Source organism: Anomalospiza imberbis, chromosome 1 (assembly GCF_031753505.1).
Source record: "Anomalospiza imberbis isolate Cuckoo-Finch-1a 21T00152 chromosome 1, ASM3175350v1, whole genome shotgun sequence".
NCBI lineage: Eukaryota > Metazoa > Chordata > Aves > Passeriformes > Viduidae > Anomalospiza > Anomalospiza imberbis.
Genome location: NC_089681.1, coordinates 122,582,734 through 122,608,309, shown reverse-complemented (window position 1 = coordinate 122,608,309; position 25,576 = coordinate 122,582,734). Strand labels below are relative to the sequence as shown.

At 36.4% G+C, this 25,576-nt stretch overlaps 1 protein-coding gene across 1 annotated transcript in view; it reads left to right on the top strand.

Annotated features, from left to right (window-relative positions):
* The window catches only part of AHR (aryl hydrocarbon receptor), a 63,112-nt gene extending 42,855 nt beyond the window's left edge, over positions 1-20,257 (top strand). The window contains exons 4-11 of the mRNA XM_068209664.1: positions 80-169; positions 1,970-2,093; positions 6,300-6,430; positions 7,283-7,485; positions 9,112-9,221; positions 11,767-11,908; positions 12,692-13,964; positions 17,117-20,257. Coding sequence (XP_068065765.1) covers positions 80-169; positions 1,970-2,093; positions 6,300-6,430; positions 7,283-7,485; positions 9,112-9,221; positions 11,767-11,908; positions 12,692-13,964; positions 17,117-17,272 — 2,229 coding nt within the window. The 3' untranslated portion in view covers positions 17,273-20,257. The remainder of the gene's footprint in view (positions 1-79; positions 170-1,969; positions 2,094-6,299; positions 6,431-7,282; positions 7,486-9,111; positions 9,222-11,766; positions 11,909-12,691; positions 13,965-17,116) is intronic.
* Positions 20,258-25,576: the final 5,319 nt, after the last annotated feature.

Sequence of the window (25,576 nt, the reverse complement as noted above, 5' to 3'; positions counted from 1 at the left end):
GTATAGGTAGACCTATAGACACAATAATTATCTGGAATTTTATCTCTGAAGCTGACAGATTGCTGTGTTTCTTCTCCAGGCATTAAATGGATTTGTGTTAGTTGTTACAGCAGATGCTCTGGTTTTTTACGTCTCTTCTACTATCCAAGACTACTTGGGATTCCAACAAGTAAGTTTATTTTTTCTTCTATTTTTTTCAGAGGTTTTGCCTAATTTCAAGGAACATCAGTGTTCATATTTAGGGTCTTAAAATTTTTTTGTAATAAAAATCTTAGTTAGGTACTTTAGGTTGAATTACTTTGAAACCATAATACTTTTCTATCAGCTTACATAGCCAGGATGCCAGGCCAAGTACAACAGGAATATAATTTCCAAAGCTGAGTTAGGCAAGATAGGAAATTTTCACACTTAATTATTCTTTACTGGAACAACTGTTTGAAATTTATACAGTGGTGTTACCCAGTTTATGATGCTGAGTGAGACATAATTCAATGGGAAGGTAATTATTTTAATAGAAACCTTTCATGAAAAATTATTTCCATATGCCTTGAGATTTATAAATATCAAGTGAGTGATTTTGGTATTTTTGGAATTTGTTCTCTTGCTCATGTTTATTTATTTAATAATTAATTTCAAGACAAGCATTTGTTTCTTTACTATTTATGGTGCAGATCACATATGGCTGACTTCATTGGGCTTGAAAACCAGGTGCCAAATTACTAAGGACTGAGGCGTAGCAGGCAAATTCTGCCCTTGTTAGAAAACTCCTGGGATTACTTTATGTGAAGATGATAGAATAGTTGAAGAAGATGATAGTTATAGTTCTCAAAGTAAATCCATGAATACTGCATATTGATAAATTCAGCTGCTGTCTAAAAATAGAGAGAAACCATGCTTGGTCTGCAATTTCAGGTAACTGATAAGAGACTGCGGAAAGTTTGTGTAAAATAAAATATTTTTTAAAAGCCCATTTTTATTCCTTGGTTTACATATTCCTTCAGTGCTGAGGAATGAAAAAAGAAAAAAGCTTGGAAAACAACTTGGGCGTAACATTCATGGAGTAATGCCAGTAAATCAAGTGGATGATATAGAAGTAAAGTCTTAAAGTTACAAAAATTAGCATTTCTGGCAATTTATTCTGGAAAATACTGATTGTTTTATGAAATTTGTCATGGCAAAATTTGACCTAAGCTTCTGCTTTTGCCAGTTCATCTCAATTACATTAGATCTATGTTTTATTTAAATATTTTTTGTTCATATAATGGTTGGTTTTTGAAACATGCCAAAAACCGGGATCTTAACTCTTCTCAGTCAACTGAGTCTTTTCTTGACTATTTTGGGTGGGTTTTTTTCTCCCTTAAATTCCTTTAAGCACTAATCCTTACTCTTGAGCCTTTGCCATTTAGATCACATTCCTAACGGCACAATTGGTAGTGGAATAAAGGCTTAATAATTGCATGTTTTAACGCATCCTTAAGAAGTGACAAAGCTTTCAGGCAAGCAAATCCACTATTTATAATCTGCTTGGTTTAGTTTTGGCAGTTTGGTTCAGGGTCTTTTAGTGTCTTTTGTTTTCCTGTAGCACCTATAGTGGGTTAGGTCAAGTACTACCTGGTAAGTACTTTATTTACCAGTTTATAAAATTAAATCATTTAAACAGAACCTAAGCATAGCATTTTCAGGCCTTTTCCAGTAAAAGCAGGTAAAGAAATAGTTTACATAATATAACTTTTTTTTTAAGGCAATATTTTTTATTATTGTTTCCCATGTTTATAGTCATGTGTGTTACTGAGCTGCTAAAAATTGTTTCATGAAGCTTTGCCACCTGAACGTGATTATATGTATTTATCCCTGAGCAAAATGAATTTTGCTCTATCCATAACAGTGTTGTCGGTCGGTCAACTTGTATCATATTGTGATATAATTTTCTTGTTGTCATTCTCTCTCACCTTTCTCCTTCTGTTCATAGTCAGATATTATACACCAGAGTGTATTTGAATTGATTCACACAGAAGACAGACCTGAGTTTCAACGACAGCTACATTGGGCATTAAATCCTGCCCAGCCAGGAGATTCTGGACCAAGTGTACAAGGTGAGAACAAAATTTGTTTGCATTTTGGATTAGTTGTTTGTTTTCTGGGCTTTTTTAATTTGTCTATGTAAAAGAAGAATTTTAGATAATTTTAGATGAATAAAGGAAGAAATAGCATCTTTCAAATTTATTTGAATTTTATGGACATATTTAGCCAACAGTGAGAATTATTATATTTTTATTTAAATGAGCACTGTTATTCATAGCACAGTACCATTAAAATACTAATTATACTTTAAATTGGAAGACTTTAATTTGGAATATCAGTGACAATGCTTCTTAGACTGATCAGTCCAAGAATCAGGCCTAGTTACAGTGTTACTGTAGGGAGTAGTGCATTCATTGCACATAGACCAGTACTTCTCCTGGAGATAAAAGGGAAGAGAAATAAAAGATTAGATAGATGAGCCTTTAAGATCAAGCAGAGTATGCATGTTAGAGCAGAGTGATGCTTAAATGAGCTCCTATACTGAGAAACAACTAAGGAGAAACACAGTGCATGTGTATCAGAGCAAAGATGTGTAGGTGCAGTAATCCAGGAAGCATGTGCCTGCATCATAATGACAGCAAAGCCATTGAGACAACTGCTCCATTTTAAGGCTCCCTTTGCACAACAGTTGTTTGAACATGCAGGCAAAATCTTCTGTTACTGTGACTTGATTATAGGGGGTTTATTAATCCATAAAAAGTTCATTTTTTAAATAAACCTTTAAGTAATTTTAGAAAATTTAGAGTGTGGAAATGCCATTATTTGATAGAGAAAAGCTACTGTGTTTATAACACACCTCAGTATAATTCAGTTTTTCATTTAGCGGTCAGCGTTGTTACATCATCTTTAGATCAATCTCCACAGGTCTGCTGCACAGCTAGTTAATAGTAGAGTTCGGTACAGCATAGAGTGCGGTTCTCAGAAACCAGATTTTCATCCTGCTTGTTTCAGGGTGCAGTTGTGTTCTATGGACCTTAAACAAGTGCATATGAATTTAGAAAAGGTTATTTGAAAAGTATGACACCAGGTTGGATTGGCCTCAGATTTGACTGAACATCAGGAAGTGCTGAGCAGGATTACAATCAATGTTTTGGTTTGTATCTTGTGTTTCTAGCTTGCTAAAAGCTGCTAATTGTGCCCCATTCCTGAAAGCATTCAGGGCCTAGGTGGATGGGACTTTGAGCAGCCTGGTCTAGTGAAAGGTGTCTCTGTCAATGGCAAGGGGGTTGGAATTAGGTGATCTTCAAGGTCCCTTTTATCTCAAACCAATGAGATGATGATTCAATGATTCAATGATGACTTTTGAGCCTCAAGTAGCATAAAATGTTTGGATGTTGAGGATTTTTAAACTGAATTCAGATTTATAGCAAATGATAATGCTATGACCATAAGGATCCCCTCCATTTTTGTTAATTTAATCCATGTCTGTTTTAATACATTCAGCTAGCATTATGTAGATATTTATAGATATATTATAATTGTGCTTAGGCACAGATTCCATCCTGAGTCTGGGAACTGATTCTGCTTCAGTTAGCCTGGACTGGTTATTTCTCACTCAATACTCTGGTATGCTGCTAGACCACTGGTTTCCTCAGCTGTGCTTCCCAGACATGCCTCCTGGTCCTTGACTTGTTCACAGAGAAGTTTGCAAAATTCTGATTTTTTCAGTCCTAAATATCAGCTTTGGGGCTTTAAGTCTGGATTAGCTTTTGAACTTTGTGTGTTGCACAACCATATGGTTTTGAGTTTAAAGGCAAGCACTTAATGCACTGCAAGTTCTGCACATTGCTCCATGGTATTGATGAGATCCAGTGTGAGCTTTGTGAGGGATATGGGTTCTAACCCCTGTAGTGTTAACTGGTAGTTTTGCTCTAGGGATTGTAGGTGCTCTGTAAGATTCTTTGCCTCCTTACAGTGAGTCACTTCAAGATCCTGGCAGTAAAACCTTCCTGTCTTCTGTCTGCCTGGAAAAGTGCAGCAGTGTTGCTTTCACAAGTGTAGGAGGCTCAGTTTTGAAGCCCATTGCCTTCTGTTTTGAGTTTTGTTCCCCTCCTGTTGGGAGCCACTTCTTTCACCACAGCTTTGCTCGCTCTTGGGAACTGTGCATTTTACTATGGAACTTGACAAACTCAACAGCATCCAGCTGGACTTGCTGAACCTTCAAATTTCAGCTCTGTATTTACCCAAAGAATAACACTGAGTTTCTCCTGCAGCAGAATGCTGAGGGACGCACTTAACAGTGCCAAGGATGCCAGCAGAAACCCTGGCACTGCTTATTGGGTACTAAATCTGCACCCAGTCAGAGCTGGCATTTTTGAAATATTATTTAGGTTTTGCAAGGTGTTTCCTTGATGCTCTTTCTTCATAATCATTGCTTCTTCAGAGAGCTTCCTAGAGAAGCACTGTCTCAGAAGTGTTGAAAATTCTCACTGTCAGTTAAGCAATTTGTAATAAAAAAACTGCAGCAGTAGCAAGTAAGGAAGTTTGTTTTGTCTGTTGAGAATTGTCTATATGACAAGTGTGGGAATTTCTTATTTTCTAATTTCAAAGTAATATGGTAACCGGCTTGGACTACAAATACCTGAGTTTGTCTGCCTATGGGATCTGCTCATAATGGTGACTGGCCAATACAGTTCTTTAGATGGCTGTAATTTCAGATTATCCCTTTTCATCACACTAACAGCTAGGACAGAAAAAAGTTTCTTTTTCTCCATACTTTGAAGTTTATTAAGCAAAAATTGACCTTGCATAGCAGTTATTTTCAAAAAAAAAAAAAGATATCTCCTGATTTTATCTGAAAAGCTAGATAACTTAGCATTCTTGTAGGATTTAGGTGGCCTTAGGTTGCAAAGCCTATTGGTAAGATATCAGCAATCTCATTTGGCTCCAATTCAGTCCCTTGAATTCATAGGAGATTAAATAGAACTGGCTTTTGGTAATGATTTGTTTGCCTTTGGGTTTGTTTTGTCAGTGTACTAACCTCTGAGCCTAACTGTAAGTTTTTCCAGCTGTTCATGAGACAAAATTATATTCCAGAAAATATAATGTGGTGTGTTATTAAGTGACATGCTCTCCCTGACCTCATCTCCATGTCTGGAAAGTCAATATGGGTTCTTAAAATCTCTATTATTATTTTGTCCATACTTGATAATCAGTTCTCTAAGGGTACATGGGCTATTTTTTTTTAAATTAAAGATTGTTTTATTATAAAATGTTTTTTTAAGCTGGATTGTCTCAATTTTCTGCATGTATGAATTCCTAGGGTATGACTGGTTATTTATATGTATTGCAAACAAGATTGCTTTGCTAAATTTGCTGTGAGTAGTCATTCTCTGGTATCCCTGTATATGTAGTCTCATGTAGAACATATGTGTTTTATCAGGGGTCTATTGATTTACCTTCTGGTTTTACTTTATTTTCCAAATGTTTAAGTCTGTTTTGTAAATACCACTTAGCAGCAAATGTTTGTCCTGACAAGGTGGAAGGATACCATGTTGTTATCAAAGTTAACAATCATGGTTTTGAGTATTTTGTAAAACAACCTCAAAACACAAGTACTCCAGGTGTACCTGGAGATATAACTATGATGTTTTGATCAGCAGAGCCCAGAAATTTTTTCACTATTTAGTAGGGTGATTTTGCCTTCATTGAAGAAAAATGCTGATTTTTTTTTTTTTTTTTGGTGGTGGTTTCCTAAAGTTGCTGATTTTAATTTATTGCTACTGCTTTCATCTCTCTGTCTGGAAAGTAAGTTTCACTGTTTGATACTGAGTTTTTGAATAATCAGTTCCTGTAGTTGCTGTGCCTTTTTGCAGATCCTACCATTGTAGGAACATGGGTGTGTTCTCTGCTGAGAACTCTTCTCCTCTTTGCAACTGGTCCAGAATCTAGGCTGTTGACAAACATAATGAATAAATTAAAGCCCCAAACAAAAGCCCCAAAGTAAAAAAAAAAAAAAAAACCAAAACAACACTTAAAAATAAATTAAATTCAGTTTTCAAATACTATAGCCTGTAAAACATAATCCCATCAGAAGAACTGATGTTTAACCTCAGTATTACAATAATAATGGGTTCTGAGGATGTTTCCAGTTTACATTGTTCTTGCTCAGGTCATGACCTAACACTTTGTTTATGAGAAGGAAGATCTTTTGTTATAGATAGCCTTCACTAGGTGTTCTTCTAAAAATAATCCTTATAAATAATCCTTTCCTGCAGGAGATAATGGCTTTTCACAGCCAGCAACCTATTATAACCCAGACCAACTTCCTCCAGAGAATTCTTCCTTTATGGAAAGGAATTTCATCTGCAGGTTACGATGTCTCCTGGATAATTCATCTGGATTCCTGGTGAGTATGGAGTTACATAAAAACCTCCACATAGGCTGAAAAGTTGGTAATCTGCATCATCTTAAGAAGAGGGGCAGCAACTTACTTTATTTGTTAAGTCTCTAAAATATCTGAGCTGCTTGAACCACAAAGTTTCAGTTAGTGACACTAAATGTCTCCCCTTTAAAATGTCACAGCCAGGTGCAAGTTCTCTTATTTCTCATGGCCCAGTTTCCTCAGTAAAATTCAAATAAGCATTTGTAAGCTTTTGTAAAGTGCTGTGTGATTCGTAGATTAAAAAGCATTACAAGAGTATTTTCTTGTAGCAAGTTGAGTATCTTGAGATGCAAGAAGTTATGGTAATTAAGAGGACCATAGTTTTTCCGTATTTGGAAAAGTTTGTGCTTGCTTTTTTTAATGCATATTTTTGTTAGTCAATTGTTTAGATTTTAAAACAAGTATAAGCTTATCACCCTCTATGTGATATCTTACAAAACAGAATTCTTTACAATTTCAAAATTTTACATACAAATTTGCAAGAGAAATAATAAAATAATTATATGCATGTATGTTAGAATATTAGAAGCCCCAGTTGATATTTGATACTACATCCTTTTTTTTTTTTTTTTACAGAATTATCTTCCCATTAATTAATTTTTCAGGATGTTTATTAATAGATATTGAAGTGATACACTCAGGGGTATAACAACTGTGTTCTGCACTTGTTAGCTAACTTCTGTGTATGCCATCCTATAAAACTTGAATCTGATGGATCTTAAGAAAAATGAAAAATACATGTTTTACATCATAACAGAAATATCTTGCTTTTAAATATCTCCAGCATGTAACAATTGCTTTTTTCCTCATCCTAAGGCTATGAATTTTCAAGGACGATTGAAGTTTCTCCATGGACAAAACAAGAAAGGGAAAGATGGTGCTACTTTGTCTCCTCAGCTTGCATTGTTTGCAGTGGCTACTCCCCTGCAGCCACCATCTATCCTTGAGATACGAACCAAAAACTTCATCTTCAGAACTAAACACAAACTGGATTTCACACCCACTGGCTGTGATGCAAAGTAGGTGTAAATTTCTCTCTGTAAATGTCTAATAATTTGCCAGTGAAATAGGTTTCAGGTATATATTTGAAATATAAAGCAGACTACTCTTTTGGTATATAAATTGTTTCAGTGATGGTTGTTTAGAAGCTGTTAAGGTTTTTCTGCTATCAAGTAAAGAGAAATAGGTTTGCTGTAGTTTATTTCCTTGAAACGGCATTCTGCTCTCTGACTCAGTTGTTAGAAAAACAAAGCAAAAGCCCACAAAACCAAGACAAAATAGAAAAACCAAAAGACAGCATACTAATGAATTAGGGAAGAAGATACATTTCATGTTAAATCTGGTTTGAAATTTGGTTTTAGAACTGATAGAACAAGTATTTAATTTCATTCTACATTTCTCCTTCAGTTTAAATAGATGTAAAATACAATGGAAATGTTTTTTCCTTCAAAATAATTTAAATACTTTTTTACACTATGATTTTGTCTACTTCCAAACCATTCTTCTCCCTATGTAAAATTTGGAAACACTACTGCAGTACTAGATCCAAATAATGTTATTGTGCTTCAACATGGCAAGAAGCCCATTAGGATGCTTTTTTATCAGAATAAAAGCCTCTGGCCTCCTTTCTTCTCATCTCCCTCCTAGTTTTGACTGACATTTGACTTTCATTTTTACTGGAGTCTCTCACATGGGTTTCCATGCCTACTTACAGGATAGAATTGAATTACTTGGTATTTTATCTACTGAGAGACCAAACTGTTTTATTTCTCCAAGCTAATACAAGTAAAAAACAACAAAATGTTAACACAAGGGGTTTTTTTCTCTGTTTGATGCTTTTATTCACTTGAAAAAACCAGTTTTATGTATATTGTTCCCCATCCCTACTTTCCCCCTTTTTTTACCTTTTGTCTTTGCATCTCCAATTCTTTGTTTCAAATCCTGCTTAGGTCTCTCTTTGACTATGTCTTTTTATCAGGTACTGTACAGAGATTACGTGAATTCTGTTAAGTGTTTCATCTCCCCAACCTCTAGTAAAGTACTCTAATTTTGGCTGCTATGGTCAAGCATGAGTCTTGCTAGTGGTCCTCTGAGTCATATCTTGTTTAAATGCAAACATAGGGGTCCCATACCACTCAATAGCAAAGGGGACGTAGTTTTGAGATACATCTTTGGTTCAAACTTCGAACTACTAAAAATTCTAATTTAGGCAAGAAGTTCTAGATAACTGAAGTTAAACCCCTATTTAATTCTACAGACAAGCACCTATAGGTAAATTATAAGAAACAGGTCTAAGAAAACAGTGTCATTCTTTGGAACTAATGGGAGCTGCCTGCTAGGAGTGAATATGTTCAGTAGTATGGAACTGAGAGTCCGGATGGTAGGCATCTCTTTTTTATGATCTAATGGTTTTGTGAACCCAGTCCTAGTCACTGAAGGCAACCTGGCAGACTAGTTACAATTTTATGAATTGTTGATTGTCTATTTTTTATTAGAGCTGTTCAGCTTCTGCATACAATTGATATAGTAACAAACTGTAGTTAGCACTTGCTTCAGAAATGTTCTAGCCATAATTAACTTGCTTGACATGCATTCTGTGAGTTGCTTCATCAGCAGTGTTGCAATTTTTTGCTCTTACCTTCCAGAGGAAAGATTGTCCTGGGATACACTGAAGCAGAGCTGTGTATGAGAGGAACGGGATACCAGTTTATTCATGCAGCTGACATGCTTTATTGTGCTGAAAATCACATCCGAAGTAAGTTTCATTCCCAAAGAATGGCTGTAAAATCAAAGCATGGAGTATTTTTTCAGTATGAATGCCATATAAATTACAGCAAAAAAATGTTGTTAACAAAAAAACCATTGTTCATTTCATATGTTCTATCAGTCCTTCTAAAAACTTACACTGGTTGAAGAAATGTTTAATATTCCTATTTAGACCTTTTTAGGATAAATATTCCAGTCTCTGTCACATCTTGCTCTTCTCACTTCCTTCTCTGCTCAATCCACCTTCTGCTATTTCAAGAACTTTGAACAAGGAGACTACCAAGGATAACTTTCATGTTAACAAGTTAAATAAAGCATTTTCTTTTGATATTGGTGTAAGCTTTTTACCACAAATTGATCTCTGATTTAACATGCTAGCATCCAAACATTTCTGGGTTTGATTCTTGGCAGCTTAAGTTGGTTTAAGTAACAATTTTGGAGAGAAGTGTAGTGTTAAGGAAATAAGCACCAGCTATCTGATGTAAAACTATTTAGGGGACTCTGTTTTTTAAATTTTTTTATTAGTTATAACAGTTTTGTTTGGAAGTTACAGAGTCATCTTCAGGATACTGTGGTACTTCTTTTCTACTGACTTCTCTTGAAAAGTTTTTTTTTTCTTTTATCCCCTCACAGACAGTTAGATAATGCCCCTCAGCAGGTTGTTCTCAACTTACTTAAGCGCATTTTCTGCTTCAGGTGTAGCTCAGTCACCATTGCTTATCAGTGGTTTTGTTTCTTTCATAAAGAAAAACAAAGAGATGGTTCCAGAGCAGAAGGGAATGAAACTTGAATGGTTTGAAACTTTGTCTTAAAACTGGTTTTGCTACATTTTTGATGCTAAGATTAAAATAAAGAAAATAAGTTTTGTAGCAACAATTTTTTTTAGATTCTTAGACTTTCCTAATAGATTTTATTTAATTTTTCTGTCTAGAAGTGCTGAGTTTTTGAGCAATTGTATTACTTCCACCCCTCACCTCTGTGAATTCTTAATATTTAAGAATTCTCTTTAAAATTCTAATTCGTCACACAACCTTCACTTAGAACAACAAAACCAGCCAAAATAAACTAAAGTTTCCCACACAAAAACCAAGATAACTTTGTCACAACACAGAACAAAATTGGACAATTTGCACAAAATCCGCCCCCTGTCCCTTCACCACAATTACAACAAAACTTCCCCATGATAATTTTACTCTCTAAGACTGTTCAGTGCTCCTTTTGCCTGTTACCTCTCCCGGTTACTGTCCATATCTCAACACCCTCACAATCCTGGGTTTCGGCACCAAAACGACTGTAGTGGGTTGACCCTGGCTGCATGCTAGGCACCCACCAAAGCCTCGCCATCTCTGCCCTCCACAGCTGAACAAGAGAGAGAAAATATAATGAAGGGTTCATGGGTTGAGATAAGGAGAGATCACTCACCAAATACTGTCACAGGCAGGACAGACTTGATCTGGGCATATTAATTGAATTGTTTACTAACAAAAGAGCAGGATAATGAGAAATAAGGCCTTAAAAACACCTTCTACCAGGAAACCTTCTCCAGCATGGGCTCCTCTCCCTATGGGTCTGCAAGTCTCTGCAAGGGGCCTCTTCCAGCACTGGCCTCCCATAGGTTCACGGCCTCCCGTAAGGCATCCACCTGCTCCAGCATGGGTTTCCTCCATGGACTGCAGGTGGATCTCTGTATCCCCATGGTTCTGCATGCCTCTGCACCATGGGCTGCAGGGGAATCTCAGCTCTGGCACCTCCTGCCCTTCCTTCCTCACTGACCTGGGTGTCTGTAGTGCTGTTCCTCTCACATTCTCAACCCGTTCTCTGGCCACAATTATATCTGCACAATAACTTTTTTTTCTCAAATGTTATCACAGAGGCATTATCACAATTTCTAATTGTCCCAGACTTTCCCAGCAGCCTGTCCACCTTGAAGCTGCCAGGGATTTGCTGTGCTGGAAATGAAGGAAGCTTCTAGCAGCTCCTTACAGAGGCCACCCCTGTAGCCCTCCCTGCCACTACCAAAACCTGGCCACACAAACCCAATACAGAAATGTACTGTGAAAATTGAGTAGAGTATGTTTATCAAGCATTGTTAGTGGTAGTGGGAATGAAACGTAAGATTAAGTACCTGTGCATAAACCAGTCAGAATGTGAAAGGATTGGATTCAGAACTAATGTGTTTTCTAATTGTTCAAGTAATGCTGCTTTATGAAGGTGAGAATCTCAGGCTTTTGTTATTTATGTGTTCTAGTATTTATTAATTTCTGTTATTGAAGAAATAATGGACAAAAGCCCCATATAGAATGTTGCCAATCTGTAGCAGATATCTTGCAGTTTTGACTTCTACTTTATGAGTAAATTAGACATCTTGAAGTGATCAGTCATCCTGATTCACTGGGAATGCGTTAGTGCCACACTGAATTGGGTGATTGAGGACATGAGATTTGTAAAATTTTTCTACAGATGGGATTTCTTTCATGGCATGCATGTTTTCATGATTTGTTTGCTGGACAGTAAACAGTATGCTTACTCTTTAGTGATGAAGACAGGTGAGAGTGGAATGACTGTATTTAGGCTTCTAACCAAAGAAAATCGATGGGCCTGGGTACAGGCAAATGCACGGCTTGTCTACAAAAATGGAAGACCAGATTACATCATTGCCACACAAAGACCTCTTACGTAAGTCATCAGTTGAGAAAGTAGTATGCTTCCAAAACTGAAAACTAGTTTGAGGCTGTTTATATCCACAAAGGAATTTATGGTTTTTAATTATTACCCTTTATATTCCAAATTCCCCAAATTCTTTCAGTTTGCTAACAAACATGTAGAACATTCTGATATTTCAGAACTTGTGGCATAGTCCTTTTGCATAAAACTTCAGACAAATTGATTTCTTAGAAAGAAAAAGTCAGCAGCAGAAGCATGAAGTTATTCCATGCAACATATTCAATCCCAATGAGCAAAACCTGAGAAATCCAACTGCAGTTGTGTAGAAGGAGCAACAAATAACAAATTCAGTCCTGAATTTTAGTGCTGAACTACGTTCTGCATAATATGGAATTCAGCCTTATTAAATAGATTAAATAATTTTTGCTAAAGAGTTTGTCAAATGGAGAAAAACAGATACTTCAAGTATTGATTTACTTGTTATACCAAGAAAAGCTTAATGCATGGAACAAAGCCCACTTGTTTTCATTTCAGCTCATAATGCACAGAAAATGGTGTATGCTGTCTAGATTTAATTACAAATGTAATATGTAAATGTGGTATTACAGTCATAAGCTCCTTATTTCATAATCTGCCTGTTGGTTTAACTCAGCCAAGTTGAGCTGGAATAGGCAGGAATTCGAAAAATGCCTACAAATAGAGTAGTTCATTTTTTATGTTCATTCCATGGAACAAAAAGATTAGAATAACTGTTTATTACTGCAGTACCATACTACATATCTGATTTATTTTCAGCGATGAAGAAGGGGCAGAGCATCTACGGAAGCGTAACATGAAGTTGCCCTTCATGTTTGCCACTGGTGAGGCTGTGTTATATGAGGTTTCTTTCCCTATGTCAAGCCTTATGGACCCCTCTCAACCGAAGAGTAAAAGCACAGTGGGAAAAGGAGCCAAAGCAGCGCTACACGATGACTCTGTGGATCCAAACTCCCTCCTAGGTGTCATGTTAAGGCAAGATGAGTCTGTTTATCTCTGCCCTCCAGCCTCACATAAACTTTCTTTTGAGCGGAACTTCTTTGCAGACAGTAGGGATGAACTGGGTGATGTTGTTGGCAGTGGCTGGACAGACAATCTCCTACCTGCTGGAAATCACAACATTCTCAAACGGGAGCTGATGGAGTGTTCCCAGGATAGTACTGTTCCACTTCCTGAAGACAGTGCAGCACTCTTTCAGGATAACAAAACCAGTGATTTGTACAGCATCATGAAAAATCTGGGTATTGACTTTGAAGATCTAAAGTGTATTCAGCAGGATGAGGAGTTTTTTAAAACTGAATTATCTGATGTGGATGATATTGGGGACATCAACATAACTGATGAAATCCTGACTTATGTTCAGGATTCCTTAAATAAATCTGATTTCTTATATTCAGACTGTAACCAGCAGCAGCCCTTGGTCCAGAATGAAGGTTGCATGGTACAGCAAGATTTAGATCCACATCAACTTCATCAGCACCAGAAGCAGCTTGTGGAACAGCAACAACAGCAGCAACAGCAACAGCAGCTCTGTCAAAAGATGAAACATATGCAAGTCAATGGGATGTTCACAAATTGGAGCTCTGGCATGCCTCTTAGCGGCTCACAGCAGCAGCCCCAGCAATACATGTTCCCTGGCATGCATGCCAGTACATCTGAGTTCTCTTACAAATCAGAAGTTAACGCTTCCCCTTATGAGTGTAGGCAAGACTTTATTCCTTACAAGCAGCCCACAGCGATGATGCCACAACTTTCTAATTTTGCTCAAATGGGTTTTCCGGCAGCAGGTTTTGGTGGATCGACCTATTCTGCTTCTTCCAACTTAGAGGATTTTCTCAGTTGTTTGCAGCAAGTCCCTGAAAACCTTGAGTGTGGGATAAACTCTGAGTCAGTTATGCTGACTCCTCAAACATGCTATGCAGGCGCTGTTTCTATGTACCCGTGCACGCAGGAGGCACAGCCCAGCTGTGTGGATCAAATGCAATATGATCCTATGATGACAAATCAACAGCAACAAACATTGGGGAACAAGGTATAGTAAACAGCATTGCTGCACTGCTTGCACTTTGAATCTAGTTTATATTGTTTTGGGTGACTGCTGTGGGGCAGAGTTTGTTGTGACTGAATTGCTGAGTTTGAATTGGATGGGTTAGCAGTGGGTGGGTGTCTTTCCTTTATTTGCTTATTAGAGTGAAGAGAGTTGCATTTGGTCAAGTTTATATGTACGTGTACCTGCAGTCTGATAGCTCTCTTTAGCAGTATTAATTAAGAGTGAATTAACTAGTCTGTGGTCCTATACCAGTAGTTTTCCTGTTAGGAGTGGAAGAAAAGTAGATTGGTCTAAGTCTTGGAATTTGCTAATAAACCCTTTAGAGAGGAGTTGAGTTTGCTTGGCACACTCATTTTCATTAAAGATGTTGTAAGGATATAAAAAAATTGGTTTTGAAGTGTGAATATTGTCTAGCTACTCAGATTCCTCAATGATTTTAGGATTAGTGAAAGCATTAGATTATAGTATCATAAAAATGGTATGAAATATGAACTGTTTCACTCCTATACACAATGTTACTGCAAGAATGTTTTTATATATTCTATAAGTGAAAGCCGGCTTGTTCCTCAAACTGCCAGAGAAAAGAGTTGGAAAAAGTTATAGCCACAGTAAAATAATCTGGTCCTTTTTCACCAAGGAGAATGCACAATAAAAGCCACAGAAGAGAGGACCCTGGCTGTAGCACAGACTACAGTTGTAAACACTGTTCTTCATTGGTAAAATTAACTTAGAAATAAAATTCAATTACTAGTTCCTGATTCTGAATAACCTTTGTTGAAGTACTTTCTTTTGTACCCTTTATTTCTGTTAATGCTGATAAAATACAGAGCCACAATTCTTTTTTTTTATTGTTGTATCTCAATGAGTTAATGTTCTGAAGTACTGATCCTGCAAATGCTTATGCACATGCATAAGCATTTACAGAATTAAAGTATTAAGTAGCATTTAACCTATGCAAGACAAAGGTGAGGAATGCAATTAGAACATAGCCATTTTTTACATGCTTAATACAAGTACAAAACATTCCCTTTTTAAAACTGCTTCACTGCTGAAAAGAATGCAATTGCAGAAACTTACCTAAATAATAGCACAGTCCAGCATTATGAATGGCTTCTCCCTGAGGTTGAAATTGCATAAAGTGACTTTGAGAAACTGCACTGTGCAAACTTGAGCATGACTTGGCTGTGCTTTGCCTGGCTGTGCTTGGTGTTTAGTCTTTTAGAGTGCTTCTTAATAGGGTTGCAGAGCAGTTCCAGGGCCATCCAAGTTTGTCTTTGTAATAACAAAGAATTACTCTTTACACAGAAGCTGTACTAATGTGATGCATGAGTTTTGAACAGCCACTGCATTTGCAATTCCATTTCTTTATCTTTAATAGCTTGTTTCAATTGGATTTATTTTGCAGATTATTTTGTTGTTACACTTCCTTAATAATTTTTGTTATGACCCCTTTTTTTTATTTTCTTATTTGCATTTTTTCACATCTATCTATAAAAAATTTAATGACTAAGACAGCACCTCTGAAAAAATTATGTCTATTACTTCATATTTACTAGAATGCTGTGCTGCAATAATAATAGGACATTTAGTTTGTTGTAAAAAAATTATCAAAGGCCACTTTGTGGAAAAATTGTGCTTACTTAAGTTGTTCAGAGGCAAATTCAGCCCCTCTTGTTAGGGTATTCCTGTTCTGCGTGGGGCTGAGTAGCACTGCATGAGCAGAAGGCTCATGTGACTAAGCAAATAGGATACTGCTGTCTGAGCCCACATTGACACAGCCAAACCAAAGCAGGGCAGTCTTGGTGGCTGGTTTTAGCACACTGACATCCCTGTCAGTGGTGAGAGTCCAGAGGACAGATACTGCTATACAAGCCACGACTTGTATCTTTTCAGACTTCTAACTCCCACTGATTTTTCCATGAAAAGACTACAGAATGAGAAAGCCAGAAGGGTCTATTGTGGTCATGTGCCTTGACTCTCTGCCTTTCTTGTAATTGTGGTAGGAGCATGGCCAGTGCACTCTAAAACCACTTTCAGTGATGGAGAAGGACAGAAAGGCCTGTGATTGTTTGGCTGCTTGCTTAGGATCAGTGTTCCTTTATTAAGCAGGAGGAACCTTCCTATGTACTTGATTCTTTGTTGAGAGCATTTTTAAAAAATTTAATGAGTGTGGTCACCTTATTAATGAAGAATATTGAAATAACCTGCTTCTGTCAGAAACAATCCTTGTGTGTACTCTTAAAAGTCTATCAGCTTTGATTAAAAACATAATTCACATGACTATAGCCTTGTTGCTAAAAAGTTAGAGGAATTGTGCACAGTTAGTCAAATTTCAGTGTTTACACAGGAGGAAAAAAGAACTAATACTTGGCATAATTTGATGGATGAATGGATGAATGAATGTATAAGACATGTTCTTAAAGACAAACCTCGAAGGAATGAGTACTTATGATATAAGCTACTCCCAAAGAGATGATGGAAATGTTTAAAATACTTTGTTGTATTTTCTTTGCATGACCAAATGGAGTATTTTGTAGATAAAGTCTACAGCATGACTGGAAGCATTACATTAGGTGATTAAAATAATCCTATGAACAATTATGTTAAGACTGAAGAAAGCCATTCATTGCTCTTACTTGGCACTGTCAATATGAAGACTGTCAAAAAGCCCACCCTGCAACATTTCAGCCAGCGGATTGCACACAGTATGCTTCAGCTTATGGATAGGACTGCATGTGCATTCCTGGAGGAGCTGTTATGTCTGGATCACACTGCAGACATGGAAAGATGTAAATAGGTTGCTTTTAAAATGTAACAGCTGGATGTGACAATTGGGTGTTCTCAGACTGTACTTTCTAGAAATAGAAACTCTATTGCACTTTAGATAATAGAATTATTTCTTAGCTTAGCCAGAAGTAGGGCTCTCATTGACTTCAACATGGGTAAGGTTCACTGATGATTCAGTCTCTATTTTAATGCAAATTAAATTATCGTTAATCATCATTTTAAAAAATTAAAGCTAATCAATGTATTTTAAGATTATTTCATCCAATGTGTCTTTAGGAGATTTTAAAATACTTATTAATAAATTAATTTCCTATACTAATCATTTATATTCTTTTTTTTCCTGCCAGTTCCAAAATGGTTTCAATGGAGGAAATGTAAATGCATCATATCCCTCTCAGTTAGATGTGATCGGTAATGCACAGACTGCCACACATCTTCAGCCTCTTCATCATCCAAAAGAACCCAGATCCTTCTCAGATTTGGCATCTAGTGGATTTATGTGATTCAGATCTAGAGCTCCATCTGTGATTTTGTCTGGGCGTCAGGTTGCTCTGAGGAAAAGCTTGATATGTCTCTCTTTGAGTGTCAGACTTGAACAGCTAAATTACATTTTGAGAATATGAGGTTGCTTGCACTATATACGGGTGGATATGTAATTCAAGACCTGGCGTCTTAGAATGACAGGTGGAATTAAATCTTCTGATTTAAAGTATGCATGTGCTGTTTTCCATCAGGCTGACTGTGTCCTTGCAGTATGGATTACATACCTACTACAGACTATGTCATGCTATACAACATAAGATAAGGCAAATGGTTTTGTTGTTTAGAAAATAATTGGGCACTTTACAAATAGCATTGATGGCACAAGGAAGGTGATTCACACGTGGATTATTTCAAGACTTTATTTTTTAAAAACAATTAAAAAGCTCTAAATTCATAAGAATCAAAAGCACTTAATTTTAATGCATACTAAGCTCTGTAATCACTTATTTTATATTTGAATTCTTTTGTTTTAAGTCTCCATTTCTAGCACTTTAATAGAAGGCTTAATACAAGGATATGATATGCAACTTCAGGTTTTCTATGAAACAGACCCCTTGCATTCCTCCTTTTCATGTCAACCTTAAGTGCCTCACAATTTAACTACCTTGTTTCTGATGGGAGCTTATTTTCGCAAAACTCACTATAGATGTCATCTCTAGCATGTGAACTTTTAGCTAACATCAACAGTGCTACTGGTTGTGTCTTTTTTTCTTTCCCTCTAACAATTATTTGTTAAGAAAGTGACTTAATTCATCTGTGGATTTGTTACACTATTATCAGGAGTTGTTAATGTTCTGAATTTAGTTCAGTTAAAGAATTTGAGTTTATTCTATACTGCTTTTCTGCTTTCTTCAGGTAATACAGGGTATATTAAAAAGCATATTTTGCTGAGGGGGAGGAGCAGATCCTCAGGATTAGTTTTAGATGATTAATGCTGAAAAACATGTGCCTTATCTTGTGTTAAAACGCTCATAATGTTCTTTAGAAATAATACAAGGCTGCTCTATGCAAATATTTTCATTAAAATGGATATTGAAAAGGATTGCATTTTCAATAAAATGGGTAAGGGAGTCTCAATAGTGATTGGCATTGACATTATTTTGACTGCAATTTTCAATGTTAATTGTGGGGAAAGAGTCAGTTTGGTTTCAGTTTTATCCCTGGCAAATTGCACTGCGAAGAACAGAGAGGATGTTCTTCTTGTGTATGTTGATCCATTTGAAAAGCTTTGTGCAAAATACAAAACTGGGGAAAGAAAAAAATCATTAGAGAAACTCTTCTCACAATAGGTTTTATTTTCAGGAAAAAAACCAAACTAAACATATCTACTAAACATTCTGGGGTTTTGTTTTGCTTTTAACTGAGGACTGTAAAATTGCAGACACCAATGTTTGGTGCAAAATAATAATCTACGTGAAAAATACAGAAATGTGTATATGTTCAAAATATTTCATACTCTTGTGTGTTGTATAGTTCATATATAATAAAATGTCTTTGTAAAATATTTTAAAAAGTTAATTTTAAAGTATTACATCGTTATATGTTAAGAACAATTTTATTACACTTGTTATATAATGTAAAATGGCAATTTAGCCAGTTGGTTTGAAACAAGCAAAAGTAAATTGGCTCCCTCCAGATAGTTGTTAATATTGTTTAATAAAGGACAATCACTTAAAATTGGAATCCTTTCATAGCTGAAACATGCTTTCTTTGAAGAAGGTCATATTTTCTTCCATTCTGTTTGATGTGATACATGATGCCAAACTTGTAACTCACTAACAACTTTTCAGATTCTAACTTCTAACAACTTTTCAGATTAATAAATTCAGCAGTTCTTTTAAGTGACATTAGCATATATGAAAGGGATATTAAGGAAGCAGTTACTATTCAGGAAAAGCTCATAAAGACATTGTGGGTTTTATTATAAGGTCACTTTTCTTTCCCCCCTTGTTTCAGATTTTGTTTTCCGCACAAGACAGTAGTAACAATTTCACTTTCTATAATTTGAATTAATCCTTTATTCTGTCTTTTTTAAATTGAAGGTGATGTTTTAAGCCAACATCTGAAATGTCTTCCATATCTAGCTAGTGTGTCATGTTTGCATTTGAACTGGAAAATTAGAAAAATGCTGTAAAACCAGAAGGTTGAAAGGGATAATATATGTGTTCCATCTTACAAACCATTATATATCCTATTTATGAATTTAGTTAAACCAAATACATGTTGTCCTATCACTAAGTGCCAAGAATGCAGTACTACAACAGTGCTGCCCTACTTAATGTAAACAAGTTAGTTGTTTATATGCATATCAGCGTATTTTGTGCATTATCTTATGCGTACAACGTTGACTGTATTAGTGCACTCTTGATCTGCACCATACTTTACCTACAGTGCACAGGTGTTTCTGAATTGGATCTCTATTAGCCTTTCAGGTCTGTTATAAGTAAGATTATAACCCAGTGTTAGTCAGTATTACTGTCCATTTTTGTACAAGTTTTCTTACCTTGTTTTTCATTCCAGTTCTTCTCTCTCCTTTGCTATGCCTGCACGTACCATGCAATACACCTCTTGCGTTAAGGTATGGTTCTGTAGCGCTCTTGCTCATCTCCACTAAAGTTTGTAAGACATAATACATGGTAATAAAATATTCACTTGAATGTAGCTGAAATGTATGTTCTTTTACTACAAAAATGTTTGATTTCAGCAGTATACAAAAATACGCTCTTGTATGGTTACTAATATCTTTTGAGAGCTTGTCATCTAAAATAGTTTACAAAACTTGTTATTTACGTCACTGTGGACTTTGCACTTCTCTGAATATTAGATGCAAATACAATGTATATAATTTAGAGTGGTGAACAAATGTGTATTTGTCCATGGAATTAGTATTTTATACTTGCATGAAAATGAGTTTATAAATAAAGTTTGTAAATAGCAAGCCACAATTAGTAGCTGGAAGGCTCTTATATTCGTTGCTTACTCACAATAAATTCACAGTTGAACAGTATTGAGGCAGGAACAGATTTTTGCATTGATGCTGCTGAAAAGAACCATGTTCTTTTTTGTGATCTGGAGCTGGCCATTGGTACTTGCATTACACTGGTATTTACTGTTTATTGCTAGTTCATACTGACATTAAGAAAACAATTAGTTTATTTCGAATAATATTTGCTAATATTACTGTTTCCTTTGTGCTCTTTTGGCTTTGCATGATAATCTTTTAAATTGTTTATAATGCTAAATCAAATGTTTCACTGTAATTCCTTAAGCAGTTTACCAAATTTACAAGAGTTTTTCAGTTTGATGACATGATGAACAATAATTTAATTGGCTGGAACTACCATTGTCTTGTAAAGTGTATTAAGACAAATGTCTTATCTGGAATCAATACTAGGCTATGAACTCTGTATGTCAGTCCTGTTGTTTACTTTCCTTGCACTGCACAAAAAGACATGCTAAGATACGAGTATAATTCAACAAGACTGCGAATCTATAAGGCAACATCTGGAAATAATCAAGCAATAATATAAGCAGCACTGGTTATCCTTTTCTTTGTAGTCTGTTGCATTTGTTAAAAGTACACCTTCAAGCCATATATCAACCTGTTCCCAGAAGTGTAGGACCTTACTGTCCTTTTGTTTGAAGGAAGGAGATACTTTCTTCTGGAGAAAGCCATTTTCTTAAAGATTTATGAAGTTTTTTCTTCTTTGCTCTAATTCAGTGTGAAAGTTAACAACCATGGTGATACCAAACCAGCAGTAGGGCACTGCATCAAAAGCTCAGGCAATTTATTGGTAGAAGTCATAATCTTACTCAAGGCTCTGTCACAGGGAAGCTTTTCCAAATAGCTATTTTGGAGATCTTCCTAGTGAGGAACTATGTTTCCCCCACACACTTTTAAACTGAGAGCTTTTTTTATTCTCAGGTGATTTTGTTTATCTGAGGACGGGCTTTTTAAGTAGAGTTAATTCTACTATCTAGAGTAAGAGCCTGATTCTACTTCTAATATTTTTATTCTGTCATAGATTAATTTAGCAAATTATCTTCCTGCCTTCTTTCCTCTCTGCTCAGGCATCCTTCCCTTGTAGTAGAATTTGTAGTTCTAACTAAGTAATACAAGACTGAAACATCTTTAGACATCCAAAATGTAAGTTGACATCTAAAACTAAAAATTAAATTCCCCCCATTGTATACTTTGCACAATCTGAACATGTAATTTCCAGCATGGGGCACTGTTCAGTTTCACCCATTTCATTCCTGCTCCCTCCAGGAAGCAGTGCTCGCTTTGATTGTTTATCCATGAATCTGAGCCAGCTCTACAGAAAGACATCCATTCTTTCATTCTAGCAAGTTCTGGTGCATTGATTTTTCTGGTGAACCCACATTCTATAAATCCTCTTATCTCTTGAAGTTTGTCTTGACAAGTGAACAACAATTATAATATTTAGGCATCAGTATCTAAGTGAAAAAATTTCAAAGATTCAACCAAATATGTGAAATCAAAGTTGTGATCAGTCTTATGAGATAATGAGTTTTCTTCTTAATAACTTGACTTTTCTATTTGATGTCCAACACACAATGTTATTAGTATTGCATAAAGCTGTCTACACTTAGTTTCCGAAGTAGGCAGTCTTTGAGAAAAGGAAAGGTCTCTCAACCTTAAACTTTTTTATGATTTATGCTGAAGCTAACAGGCTCTTATCTTCTCTTGAATCTGGCCTGGATACAAATAAAAGTATAAGCAACACTGCTTATAACTTTTATTAATTACTAAATTATCTTCAAAATTAATAATTTCAACAGATTTTAACACATTTTGATGGCTGTATATGATCATATTCATCTGGATTTCTGAAATCTATAAAAATAAGTTTGAGAAATTTCATTATTAAAAAAACCCCATAAAAACAGTGGACGATGCCCTGAGGGGTGTTTGGACTAATGGGAATCCTTCATGCTGCATAATAGGAATAATAATAAATGTAAAAGTTCCTCTCATTCTCACAGAATGAAAATTTTTGATCAAATTTTCTCCTTTTTGCTGGTTATGGACATTCAGACTTCCCACAACATGGAGTAGTGGGCATCTGTTGGTTCATGGTATGAAGAATTAACTCCTTGTTAGTAAAAGATAAATTAGAAGAAACTATGAAATTAATTTGTGACATTTGTCATTAAAGTTTTGAGAGGAGGTATAGGAGGAGAAAGGATGGTGTCATTCTCAGTGGACTTAAAATATGGTTTGAAGGTATTAGTATTCTTTTCTACTTTCTAAATCATAATCCATGTTTTTTTTAAGAGCAAAATTTAAATCTTCAGAGTCCTTACTTGGCTGCCTTAATTATTTCATAACTGCTTAGATCCTGGCCATACCAAGCTACTTGGCTACAAAGCCCTCAAAGTTGCATGTCAGGTGTTTCCTGCATCTCTGTGGGGCCCAAACCAGTAAGTGTTTTCAGAAAATACTTAGAAAATTTGTCCAATGGAAAGCAGCCAGAAAGTCTGTCAAAAGGAGCTAATGTTAGCTCCACCCTATACCTTGTTTGGACTTTGCATGTGAAAGAAATGGTCTCTATAGTGGTTCATAGGATATCCTGAAATGAAAAAGTCTCTCCTTTTAAGTCATTCCACTTGGAACAAGTAGTTCATGAATAACGGAGAGAGTGAGAGAGCAAGGGATGTATCCTTTGGTCTAGGATCTGGGACATGCACTTAAGACAGTTGGATTCTTCAGGAGGAGGTGCTGGATTCCCAGGAAAGTCTGTGGCCCAGCAATTAGGACATTCATTTAGCTCTTCATCAACATCTTTTTCATTCTCTTGAGGGGAGAAGTGTAATCAATTTTGGATGGAGGTTTAGACATAAAAGCCTACAAATAAAATAAAAAACTAGTGTGAACTTCATACTTGGTTTTACATCTGCAGTAGAGGAAGGATGAAATATGCAGCTGAAATATGTTACAAATGGCCTCATTGGAGAGTTTATTCTCTTTGATTTTAGCGGTCCATACTGACATACATGTTCTTTAAAGCACAAATATTGAAAGTTCTCTTCAACATTATGATCATAACTGTCTCTCAGATGCTTTTCTACAGAATATCCAAGTTGCTCTTCCAAGTTATAAATGGAACTGTAGAGTAAGCGCAGAATGACTTTCTGCCAGTGGAGTTCCATTTACAGTGCCAAGAGCCAGTCAGGTACTACCAATCACTATAAAAAATAGAGCAGTCCTTTGTTGGCAGAGGTACCTAAAATTACTGAACAAAATGGTGTAGCATTTGTGAGTCCCTGGTGGGTGGTGGTAGCAGTGCTGTGTAACGTGCACATGCATGCACACAGAGCAGCCTGTGATTGTGAAGGTACATGATGGTGTGCCAAAGAATGTTTTAATTATACTGGCATCTAATCGAAACTTGAAAGGCTAATAATAGCCTGTGACACCTCGCTCAGCATAAAGAACTGCATTAAACTTCAGACCTAGACTTATAATCAGTACATAAGCTTTTATGTACTTAGCTTTATGGCTCAAATCTACTTTCAGTCCCTCAATAGTTCTTAATAAAATAAATAAAAGGAAGTTCTCAGGCAAAGAAAAGTTTTGCTAACTTTGTATTTCAGTTTTAATATTGCAAAGTAAAATAACAATCATAGGACCTTCAGACCACGAATATTATTATTAAGCAGCAGAAATGTGGAAATGATCAGTTTAAAGAATGTAGATAAACCTCATCAAATGCTTCTAAGCTCTGACCTTTTCCCTCAAATATAACTCTGTGAAGTGACTTTGTCAAGTTTCTTCCAGTCCTTCCTTTTTTTTTTTGCAGATATCTAAAACCAGCATTTAAAATGTTTCTTGCTACAGATGAGGAATTGCTACAGATTTTATTACTCAGCTGTGACCTCAAATCTTGTGGAAGTTCAAAATGCTTTGAAGTCAGCATGCCCATTGCTAGAATCTGGACAAAAATGAAATATGCAGCAAAAGATCCAGATCTGAGCGGATGTACCACTGGAACATTTTTCCTTGCTTTTATTTATTTGTAGAACTAGAATATTTTTGTTTTAATGGACACACTTACCTACCCACTCTCAGGGGTCACATAAATCTTACAGAACCTGCTCCAAGAGATACCAGTAGAATGAGACCAATTTGAGTTTATTGTTTAGATCAGTGTAGTTTTTGGTGTCTGCTGCTTCTGGATGAAGACAACTGTGTAACTTCTGCAGTAAGGGCTGAAGTATACTCTTGAAACCACTTTGACAGACGGCAGAGGTAGGTGAAGAACGTAGCCTGTGGGAGCCTGTAGAGCAAGAACAGTTGCTTCATGGCTGGAGCAGTTGCCTGTTTTGTCAGGGAACAAGGTATCCAGACTCCTGCAGCAGCCCTGCACAGTAGCTGAAGTCACTAATAGGATATACAAAGGACAAATATGGCTCAGAATTGCTGCCAAGACTCTTAACTCCTGTACAGGCACTGCAGGGAGATCTGCAGTACTAAGTGCTCTTCACACCACAGGGCCCAGAGCCAACTGTAAGCTCCTAGACCAGACTTGTCTGACTGGTGACTCCTTCTTATGCAACACCCTTGTCTCTCTAGGATGAGCCTTCTGCCAGGGCTCAACTGGCAGCAGGAAGAACTGCATTCAAATGTGGATCCTCGCAACAAATACACCAGCTGAGCTTCCACCCAGGAACTTGGAATAACTGATCTGAATTATTCAGTGTTCCAAATGAGCGGACTCCCATGCTTGCAGACACAGATCACCGTGCTATTGTTATTTAAGGGGGAGGGGGAAGGGAAGGTGAGGTGAGAAAGAAAATTCCAACTAGTTGATTAAACATGATGATTTATAACACCTAATGCCTTAAGCAAATACCGTGCTATTTTAGAATCTGCTTTACTCTGATGTGGCAACTGCTAGGTCAACTCTCGTCCACTTTGAGGTACGACTTAAGCAGCAGTCCTCAATTGATAAAATCTATTGGGTAACATGACCCAATTTGAGCAGCTGCTAAGTTGCTTATCTGCTTTTTGTAGCTTTTCCAAATCTCTTTGCTACCATTCTTTGCAACTTCTCATTGCTCTCCATTCCTTGCTCTGGCAGCTGCTGTCTTTACACATGGCACGTTAGTGAGTGGTTCCTGCTACAGCAGCTCAGAGCACTGAAAATAATACAGAGAACTATGTCTATGTGTGTTAGCTTAAACAGATTTCCTGCTTTGCAGAAGAAAGGGAATTGTTTCATATCCTGCTTTAGTGGAGA